General features: G+C 44.7%; 1 protein-coding gene across 1 annotated transcript in view; it reads right to left on the bottom strand.

Moving 5' to 3' along the window:
• Positions 1-7,991: 7,991 nt before the first annotated feature.
• LOC123511138 (probable glutamate receptor) overlaps positions 7,992-11,607 on the bottom strand; it is a 41,058-nt gene continuing 37,442 nt past the window's right edge. The window contains exons 7-10 of the mRNA XM_045266759.1: positions 11,318-11,535; positions 10,082-10,329; positions 8,290-8,406; positions 7,992-8,001 (exon numbers count right to left, since the gene is read on the bottom strand). Coding sequence (XP_045122694.1) covers positions 7,992-8,001; positions 8,290-8,406; positions 10,082-10,329; positions 11,318-11,535 — 593 coding nt within the window. The remainder of the gene's footprint in view (positions 8,002-8,289; positions 8,407-10,081; positions 10,330-11,317; positions 11,536-11,607) is intronic.

Below are 11,607 nucleotides of genomic sequence, written 5' to 3'. Positions count from 1 at the left end.
CTACGAGGACGCCCTGACCTGCCTGAGTCTGCCGAGGCTGGCCACTAGACACCAGGAAGCCTTGGAAAATTTGGGGAAGGACTGCTGCGTCATCCACATCTCCGCCACCTGCTACCCCCCGACGTGCCTCCTCCTGCTCGCGCCACCCGACACCAGAATCGCGTGGCGCCCTTAAGAGCACCGCGCACTGATCGGTACCGACTAGCGCGGTGCCCACTATTGTGCGAGCCTTAAATAAATAAGTGAATTCTAGGTTAAGTTAGCTCCATAGTTAGGTTAAGCATTTTAGTTCATTGTGTTAATGTCCCCCTGTACATTTTCAGTGTAATTTTTTACATTGCCAAACTAATAAACCGTATATTATTATTATTATTATTATTATTATTATTATTATTACACACACACACACACACACACACACACACACACACACACACACACACACACACACACACACACACATGAAATAGAGGAAGAGGAAAAGATGGGAATGAAAATATGAAAAGAATAAGGGCATAGGAGGAAATGGTGATAAAACAGCAGATAGAAAGACAAAATTGGATAACGAATAAGGGAATGGAGGGAGTAGGAAAAGAAAAACACATTAAAAGGAATGATAGATAGAGGAAGTCATTTGACGTAGCAAGATTGCCACAGTCTTCATACATTGAAACGGGCTTTGTGTGTGTGTGTGTGTGTGTGTGTGTGTGTGTGTGTGTTTGGATAAGGATGGAGTGAAGAAAACGGGAATGAAAATTGGCAGAGAGAGAGAGAGAGAGAGAGAGAGAGAGAGAGAGAGAGAGAGAGAGAGAGAGAGAGAGAGATGGATGGATTTTAAAATAGGCGCCGCAACAGCCAAGGTCATATGGCGCCGCTTCAAGAATTTAAAATGTCTAAAAACAGTTAAAAACCATAAAGTAGTTTATAAACTAAAAAAGGACAATAAAATTAAATAAAATATTAACATACATAATAAAATAAGAATAAAATTCATAGCTTTGAGAGAAGGCCAGCTTCTCCCAAAAATCTAAAAAATGTCATGGCCCTGGGCCAGGCACTCTGGTCCAAGGACCTTTGAGATATAATAGACACCGCTATCTCTACCGCGACAGCGGTAGAGGTAGCGGTGTCGTAACTCTATCAAACTAGGGCACTCTACCAATAGGTGCCGCACGGTGAGCTGCACCTATGGCTCCAAATCCGCCTGCGTCGGATTTGGAGCCATCAGTAAAAACAGGGATATCATCAGAATGCATAAAAAGTGTTCTAAAAACCGTACGTGGGACAGAGCTGGCAGAAAATCCTTCTTGCCATCCATGGCAGGGCATAATGAGATAACAGGAAGCTGCCCATAACCGACTCGTGGGAGCTGGAAAAAGTACACAGGAGTGGGGTCGATAGGTAACTCCGCCATGAGATTTGCAACTCTAAGGCCAAAAGGTTTAGGGAGACTCGGTCGAGTGGCATTTGCCTGCGAACGCGAGTCCCGCAACATTGACAGACAAGGGACAGAATCGGGAAGACGGTGGGTGCGAAACCAACACCGGAGCATCGAAGACTGGCGCCGGAGGTCGAGCGGCCAGAAACCAGCATCCTCTAGAAGGCTAGGTATTGGAGATGTCCGAAATGCACCTGTAGCCAAGCGGACCCCAGCATGACGCACGGAGTCAAGCGTGCGTAGTCGTGCATCCGTTGCGGATGAGTAGATATCACAGCCGTATTCCAGCTTGGGAAGTATGAGTGTGCGGTGAAGCAGCAGCAACGTGTCCGCACCCTAGAGGTGTGACTTAAAACCCGAAGAATGGATAATGCCTGCCGACAAGACGCCTTAAGAGAACGGAAATGGGGAACCCAGGTGAGACGGTTGTCAAATAAAAGGCCAAGATATCGAGTCGCCTCCACGCATGAGAGGAGTCTATTGGCGAGTATAAATCCGGTCTGGATGGACACCACAGTTGCAACAAAAATGCATGGCTACGGTCTTGGAGGTGGAGAATCGAAAACCGTTCATGTTGTCCCAACTGGACACCCTATTAATCGCCAGTTGGAGCTTGCGCTCAATTTGTGACATCCTAGCAGCAGCAAATGAAATACATAAATCATCAACATATAAGGAGCTGTAAACGCCATCCGGGAGAGTATCAATAACACCATTTATGGCGACTGCAAATAATGTAACACTAAGAATACTTCCCTGTGGAACGCCATCATTTAGAGCAGTAGCCTCAGAGAGAACACTCCCCACACGAACTCGTAAAAAAAACGTCTGGATAAAAACTGCTGGATAAGAAGAGGAAGGTGGCCACGAAGGCCAAAATAAAAAAAAGACTGTAAAATACCATGACACCAAGCCGTGTCGTAGGCCTTCTCCAGGTCAAAAAACACTGTTACTTGATTGTGGTGATTAGCGAAGGCCTCACAAATGAAAGACTCTAGGGATAAAAGTGCATCAGTAGTAGACCCAATCTTTCGGAAGCCGTACTGTACCGGTGACAAGTACTTCTCCCTCTCCAAGTACCACATGAGTCTTACATTTACCATCTTTTCTAAAACTTTACAAATGCAGGATGTCAAAGATATAGGACGGTAGTTCGTAGCCTGGAGATTATCTTTACCAGGCTTCGGAAATGGGAGAACCACTGCCACAGGCCAAGAAGTAGGAAAGTCACCGGTATGCCAAATCATACTATTATAAAGATTTAGAAGAAAGTTAAAAGCACTGTCAGACATGTGGTGCATGAAGGCATAAGATATATCATTTGGCCCAGGAGAAGAGTCGTGACACTGGGACAAAGCAGTCCGCAACTCGGAAGCAGAGAAGGGGACATTATAAGACTCCCCTCCAGCAGAAGAAAAGTTTATGCCGAGAGATTCCATTCTCTGGCGGTGACGTGCACCCGGGGCTGCAGGATACCTCCAGGAAACACTGGCAAAGTGCTCCGCGAAGAGGTCGCTGACATTCCTAGGGTCTGCTACCGTTCGCCCAGCAGACAACAAAATTGGTGGGGAAGAAGCAGAATACTTTCCAGCAATTCAGCGCACTTTGTTGAAGACATCCGTAAGAGGGGTGCGGACGTTTATGGAAGAGACATAGGCTTTCCACGAGGCTCTTTGTGCCTCTTTCAAAACGTGGCGGGCCTGAGCTTGGCAGCGCCGAAAAGCTTCCAGGCACTGCGGGTCCCCACGATGTCGCCGGACACGAAAGAAAGCTGCCCGTTTCTCTTGCACAGCTTTAGTGCATGCTGCGTTCCACCAAGGAACGGGACGCTTAGTAAAGCGACCCGACGTCCTAGGGATTGTCTGAAGCACTACTGAAATAAAAAAAAAATCGGTAAAATAATCAACAGCCTCAGCACAAGTAGAAAAGTCAGCCAGCGGACGGATAAAAGAGCTAAGGTCTGTGAATCGAGGCCAATCTGCCTTGTCTAAAACCTAGCGTGGTGGCCGGGACTGTGGCTCAGATTTCACAGATTCTAATAAAATAGGAAAGTTGTCACTACCGTGTAAATCTGGTAGGACCCGCCAATTAAAATCGAGTAAAGAATTAGATGTACAAATAGAAAGATCGATAGCCGTAAAAGTCCCAGTAGGACTATGGAAATGTGTAACATCCCCAGAATTTAAAACCTCCAATCCCTCGTCCTCAATAAAAGAACCGATTAAATCCCCACGAGCATTAATAGCACCTTCATCCCACAATGGGTGACGGCCATTAAAATCTCCCAATAAAAGGAAAGACGGAGTCAGCTGACGCACCAGGCCGTCAAGCTCACCCCTGGAGACAGGAACTCGTGGAGGGAGATATAAACTGCAAAGAGTGAAGGATCGTCCCATAAAAACCTTAACAGCAACCAACTGAAGGGGAGAGTTGAGTTACAAGGGGACAATAGGTATGTCTTGACGGACTGTGCCACCGTGATGGCCCTGGTCAGGGAAAGGAGTGTTAAAAAAGGCACGACAGCCAGGAGGACTAGAATAAGTACTATCACCAAGCATAGTCTCTTGCAGAGCTACACAGGCTGGAGAGAACTCCGACAGTAAAGCTCGGAGTTCCCCCCACGAGGCGCGAAGGCCTCTACAGTTCCACTGTAGAAGCTTGAAGATGACTATTTGGGTGCAGTGGGCAGGCGAGCCTTTTGAGGCTGCCCGTGACTGACCTGACTAGAAATAATCAAACGACGAGAAGACACCGGGTGTTGAGATGTGCCGGGTCGTTGGACCGCAGCCTTTCGGCCTGACGGTGAGTGATGCGAACCATCATCACTCCTACCGGTCCTCGGAGTGGACTCCACTTTTTGACACAGCGGGTCCGCAAGGGATGGCTGTGACAATATCATCGGACGTCTCCATGCTCAGACCGTCCTCACCACAAGAAGCCCAATCTGAGACGGAGGGCATCACAGGAGGCTGGACAGAAACTACTGGAGCTACCATTGCAGAACGGTCCCTCGAGGACTCACGATCACGTACACCGGGAGAAACTTTAGACTTTAGACTGAGCTAAATCTATCGACTCCGCGGAGCCGCGGTGCCGTTTGGTCAGGCTTAGGCGATACAGGTGGCAAATGGACATCTACTACATGGGTGACTTTGGTCAAGTCCGTATTTGTCTCGTCACTTCTAAGAGTTGACTCAACCAAGTCATCGGACAATAGGGCAAACCTATTAGCCAAATGAACAGGACCACCCGCCCCAACAGAGCGAGAGGTAGCAGTTATCGTCGTCTTCGGACCGGCCAACTCAGCAAAAGAGCGAGCGGCCAATGCAGCATAGGATGTCGCACCAGTACCGTCCTTCTGGCGGTACAGGAGTTCACGGCGGTCGCTACCTAGGCTTATGAACTGAGTGTTAGCAAGTTGTAGAATGTCCTGCTCCACGCAATACCTGGGACATTTGTTACGTTCACCGGTTAAACTGGTAAGATTGGCATCGGGGAGCGGTGAACAATAACAATAAAAAAAAACACTGCAGGTTCAACTGGTGAGGAAATGCAAAGGGGGCACTTTAAAAAGCTATTTTAATAACCCATAATGATATTGACACACATAGATATAACATGAAACATGAAACACAGATATATAAAATGAAACACAGGAAAATGACATACACATATACATATAACACAGTAATAAATACAACAATAAAGAACCCAACTTGATACCTAACAATAATCCTAATCCTATATAGAGGCAATGTGGAATACACGGACGAGGGGAAGTGATACTTATGCGGTGTCGCAGTGGTGAAATGCTGGGTGATGGTTGATCCCACGGTAGACCCAAGAGGCGTTGTGTTCACTGGTTGAGGCTTGGATCTCAACTTCCAATTCAGAAAGCCAAGAGCTGGCTCAACACTTTCAGTTGAGTCGAAAGGGGCCGCGTGAATCCAACTTCGGGACAGTAGCGGGGCTTCATGAAACGGTGACGTGGAGGGTTCATGAAACGGTGACGTGGAAGGGGAGGCGGAGAGGTGGCGAACGAGGTAACAAGCGGAGGAGGTGATGGTAGTAATGTATGTTACGGGCGGGCCGTAACACATTGCCTGGAAAGTACCTGGTGAGCATCACGGCAATGGAAACAATAAGCTGCACTATTGCAATGCTCCTCTGAATGTGAGTCGAGTGCAGAGCAATTACCACATCGGGAAGCTTTCTTACACGAACTTTTGCCGTGACCGTATCCATAGCATGAGAAGCACTGAAGAGGGCGAGAAACAAAGCGCCTCACTCTAAGGGTGATAGGACCGATATGAACACGGTCAGGAAGGGTGGAACAAAAAAAAGGTGAGAAGGACCATGTTGGAAGAGTTCCTCATCTTAGTCACCTTTTGTACTGAGCTAGGGCACATTGCTAGTATTTCCTCTTCTTGGAATTCATAGAGATCTTGACTATAAACACAACGTTTGCTATAGTTAAAGGTGGGATGAGCCTTAACAGTCTTAAACATGCTGTCAGAAGGGCATGGGAGATGTTGCAACATCCTCGCTTGCGTAAGATCTTTTGCTCGCACAAGTACCCCCTTCCCGTACTTCTTCAGATTCCCCTCAGGAATCGTGCCTATTTCTTTGGACAGGTACCGGGAGGCATGGATGAAATTCCCACGCCCATTTCTATAGTACGCCACAAACCAACGTGGAGGCGGGACCTGGTGGACTGCTGGAACTGAATTCTCTAAATAGTTTTCAAAAACATTTGGGATTTAATCCATGTCACTCTCTGAAATATTACGTGACTGGAGAAATTCAGTTTTAAAGCCATGGCCGTCAAGGGGCAGAGATGCTACATTTTCATAAGCCAGACGGGCTTCATCACATGACAGAAAAGTTACATAGCAGCGGTTAGATGGAAAGTCCTTTTCATAAACCAGTCGAATGCGTAGAACCGTGCCATACACCTTGAGAAGTGAGTGCAAGGCGTGGTAGGAAAATGATGGATTAACATTTACCATCAAATGAGAGTCATATGCAGCCGAAACGCGACCCTCAGAAGAACTCCCAAAACAGGAGACTGCTGCGGGAGGCCCTTGTGGAGGGGAATCCTCCTTCCCACTCAGACCTGAAGATGACATCTCGTGGGCCAGGTCAGCCACCTCACGAGAACCTGACAGTTTTTTGTGTTTCACCATATATATAAAGTTACACAAAAAATGGCTCCAGGGGCAAGGGAAACCACCTACTGGGACGACAATGGGAGCAAGCACTGGCTGCCGTGGACGGGGTACCTCGTCCCCATGCAGACCAATCGTTTTAAAAAAAGAAGCCCCACATGATGCAGAAAGTTTGTCCACGACAGAGCTAAGACAAGCATCCCAGCCTGAACACCCAACCATCCAGCACAGGACAGCCCCTACTGGGCGATCTCTCCAGCGGGTGGCTCCACTGGTCCACTGGCAGCCTACGTAGGAACCATTTAGTCTGGCCCCTCACTGGCGACCGTACTAGCATGGGTAGCCCTCTCCCCCTCGGAAGGGCAGAGCAGGGGCCTAAGACCCGTCTAGCCTAGCTCACTAGGTCACAGGGGCACGCAAGCCCCCCTACCACAACAAGGCGGTTCCCATCTAGGGGGAGAGAGAGAGAGAGAGAGAGAGAGAGAGAGAGAGAGAGAGAGAGAGAGAGAGAGAGAGAGAGAGAGAGAGAGAGAGAGAGAGAGAGAGAGAGAGCGAATTAAGGTTTATAATAGAAATTTCAAATAGTTGATAATATTAGAATGAATAAATTTAGATTAAAATTATCTCTGACAAGTGTCGTCACCCGTGCCATTCCACACTTCTCTTTAGGTAGATAGATATATCATAGTTCCAAGGCAGCCACCACCACCACCACCACATCCACCACCACCACTAACACAACCATCAACACATCCACCACCACTATCATTACTACCGTCACATCCACCACCACCACCACCACCATCACATCTACCACCACCACCACCATCACATCTACCACCCCCACCACCACCACCACTAACACAACCATCAACACATCCACCACCACCACATCCACCCCTACCACCACTAACACAATCGCCAAAACATCCACCACCACCACCACCACCACCACCACCACCACCACCACCCCATCACTTCATCCACCACTACCACCACTACTACTATCACCTCATCCACCACCACCATCACCACTACTATCACCTCATCCCCCACCACCACCACCACCACCATCACTTCATCCACCACTACCGCCACTACTACTATCACCTCATCCACCACCAGAGGAGATGGCTAACGGGGGTCGCAACCTCGAAAATGGGAGAGATCACTACTTCCACTCTCCCTCAGTGGACATACTCCCATGTCCGGGATCGCCGTGCACAGACTTTATTGGCGCGATTACGTATAGGTCACACGTACCTTACAAATAGGTACCTGCTGACCAGGGACCCTCAACCTTACTGTGAAGACTGCCTGGTGCCACTCACAGTACGGCACCATACAATACCACTATAGCACATCCGAATAACAAATCCTTGGCTTTAACACAACCTGCACTGATGCATCAAATCAACTAATCACAGGGCTACACACCTCCATATTCCCCTCTCACTCAAATTTGAAACACCCAAGAAAACAATCCAATACAACACATTTGTAAACTTATAAATTACACAACAATAATCCAATACAGTAAATATATTAACAAATAAGATTTCGAATATTAACAAAAATGACGCTTTGCCAATTATCTATGTAAACAATTTCTTCTTTGCAATGACAATTTCCAAAAGGCAAATGATAAATGACCATAGCAAAGTGAAAAATAACAGAACAAACGGGGAGGACACAGTAGTGATGCTGATGATCGTAGTCTCTATATGACATTCCGACAGCTCTTTCATCCATCTTCGTTCCAGCTGTGACATCACTCCACTTTCCTTCATCTTCACAATTCTAAAAGAAGATATTATATGTTAAAATGTATACTAATTTGCTATTTGTGAAATCTCATTCCATCTCTCTCTCTCTCTCTCTCTCTCTCTCTCTCTCTCTCTCTTAAACATTAATACATGAAATAAAGTAACGAATAAAACAAACAATAAATTTCTGTCAGAGGTGAGGAATCTATACAAAATTACATTAACCCATTAGTATATATATATATATATATATATATATATATATATATATATATATATATATATATATATATATATATATATATATATATATCAGGGACAGCTGGCCAAGGGTAAAGAAATAGGTAAAAAAAAATAAAGGCTCATTATGTTGCCGGTTCCCTAAAACGATGTAGGAGGTAGCCAAACTTTAGGAAGAAATGTCTCGACACCTCTCTCTTAAGAGAAGTAAAGTCAAAGGAAGATGGAAATACAGAAGCAGGAAGGGAGTTCCAAAGTTTACCAGAGAAAGGGATGAATGATTGAGAGTACTGGTTAACTCTTGCTTAGAGAGTTGAACAAAATAGGGGCGAGAGGAAAAAGAAAGCCTTTCGCAGCGATGCCGCAGAAGGAGGGGATGCATGCAGTACGCAAGATCAGTAAAGCAATTAACATGAAAATAGCTATAAAAGAAAGAGATGCAACATTTCGGCAGTGAAAGAGAGGGTGAAGACAGTCAGTAAGAGGAGGGTTGTAGATTTTGATTCCACCCTATCTAATAAAGCTGTGTGAGTGGAACCCGCAAAACATGCGAAGAGTACTCCATACAAGGACGGATAAGGCACTTGTTCAGAGTTAGCAGTTGGAGGGGCGAGAAAACCTGGCGGAGACACCTCAAAACACCTAACTTCATAGAAGCTGTTTTACCAAGATATGAGTTTCCAGTCAAGATTATGAGTAAAGGACAGACCGAGGATATTCAGTGTAGGGGGATAGTTGTCTGGAAGGTTGTGTCGAGGAGGAATTGAGTTTTTGAGGCATTGAACATGACTACGTTTTCTTTGTCCCAATCAGAAATCTTAAAAAGATCAGAAGTCAGGCGTTCTGTTGCGTCCCTGCATGATCTAATGACTTCCTGAAGGGTTGGTCGCCTCTGAAAGGACGTGGAAAGATGTAGGGTGGTATCATCAGCCTAGGAACGGATAGGACAAGAAGTTTGGTTAAGAAGGTCATTAATGAATAATAGAAAGAGACTGGATGATAGGACAGAACCCTGAGGAACACCACTATTAATAGTTTTAGGAGAAGAACAGTGTTCGTTTACCACAGATGAAATAGAACGGTCGGAAAGAAAACTTGAGACAATGTTGCAGAGAAGGATAGAACCCGAAGGAGAACAGAATCAAAGCTTTGTGCCAAACTCTATCAAAAGCTTTTGATATGTCTAACGCGACAACAAGTTTCACCGAAATCGCTAAAAGAGGATGACCAAGACTCAGTAAGGAAAGCCAGAAGATCACTATTATCAGCTTGCAATTCCCCTGGGAGAGCGATAAGTTAGAGATAAAAAAATAAAAAAAATGCTGACGATTAGCGTCAAAAGCAGTGCTGTGTAAACCAGCCTTAACACTCTATTCATTTTGCAATGATTAGAAAAAAAGGATGTGGAAAAAAGTGAAGAACCATTGTGTTTGTAGCTTCTTCAAAGAACAGTGAAAAATAATACTCACATTGCATTTAAAATTCGTATTAGTGGTGACCCTTTCCGCATGGCAAAGGAATTTTCCTTTCTAAACTGTGGCTTTGGAACGATGTGTATCCGGCAATCTTGCGCATATTCGTTAAACAAGAATGAGTTGGGACTTAAATATGCGTAGTTATTCTTCAGTACCTTACTCATTCCTTCTTCGTTGGTTGTCACTAGAGCCTCTTCACCTCTCGATAACAGCGATTTCCAGTGGTCACTCCGAAGCGATTCCTGAAATAAAACATATTTATGATGTAGTTGCTGGGTATATGGGAAAAAAAAATAAATAAATAAAAAAATAAAATAAAATAAATATATATATATATATATATATATATATATATATATATATATATATATATATATATATATATATATATATGGGTACCACTATAAATAAACTTGTCTACACCACTAATACTGTTCGTGTATGATTACAGGCGCCATAGTAATGTGTGTATCTCTCTCTCTCTCTCTCTCTCTCTCTCTCTCTCTCTCTCTCTCTCTCTCTCTCTCTCTCTCTCTCTCTCTCTGGCCCATCAAACCGCTCGTAAAGCAGCCTCCATTTGAAAAGTGTTGTTTTAACACATCTATGCAACACTACGTGCATTATGATGCAGAGTGTGTACGGGTCTTTACGCACCAACCTTGATTTTCTGGTTCATACTCTCTGATTTTTAAAAGTGATCTACGGACAACGCAACTTTGTTTTCATATTCATATTATTCTTTAAATAACACAATTTAAATTCCTTGAGTTTTACATACCTGACTTTTTTTCCAGTAACTAGAAAGAAATCACAAGAACTGGATATTATAGGATGAGCCAGCAAAAGAATATATCACCAAACTAATGTTAATTATAATTCTTATTGTGTGACCCAAAACACAAGCTTGATTAAGAAATACTGTCAAAAAAACAGAGAAGGAAAAGTAAAAACATATCTATTAAACCAAACGGCAGGAAAACAGGAGAGAGTCGTGCATCTCCCTGTGTGTGTGCACCAACAGGAGAAGGGAGAGAGGGGAGAGGGAGAGGGAAAAACACAAGCTTAATTAAGAAATACTATCACATGCTTATCATACCTTTAAGTACCACGGCTTACTTGCTCTTACCTTGATTCAGGGCAAGGGGCTGTATTTTATTAGTTGGTGCATCAATGGGACGGTCATGAAAGTGTGCATACGGGGACTGGAATATTGTCACATGCTTATCATACCTTTAAGTATTCAACCGAAGCAGTTCCTTTTTTCACCAACAGGTTGAACTTCGGATTTTGAAATACATCTTCAATGGAAGAAATAGATGGTAATGAAGGCCCGACTGACAATGATGACACAAGGTTGCTGGTGTAGTGTGCCAGAAGTATAACATGTAAACCCATTATGGTCAACAGCATGAGTCGCCCAGGAAAACGAATAGGTTTCCAGCAGCATCCTGTGAACCACAGCTTAGATATTAGAATATTAGATATTAATGTTAAAACTAGATACACACACACAGTAAGAG

The sequence above is a fragment of the Portunus trituberculatus genome, chromosome 31, assembly GCF_017591435.1.
Source record: "Portunus trituberculatus isolate SZX2019 chromosome 31, ASM1759143v1, whole genome shotgun sequence".
In the NCBI taxonomy this organism is placed as follows: Eukaryota; Metazoa; Arthropoda; class Malacostraca; order Decapoda; family Portunidae; genus Portunus; species Portunus trituberculatus.
The sequence above is the reverse complement of the archived record's forward strand: the minus strand, read 5'-3'. Positions and strand labels throughout refer to the sequence as shown.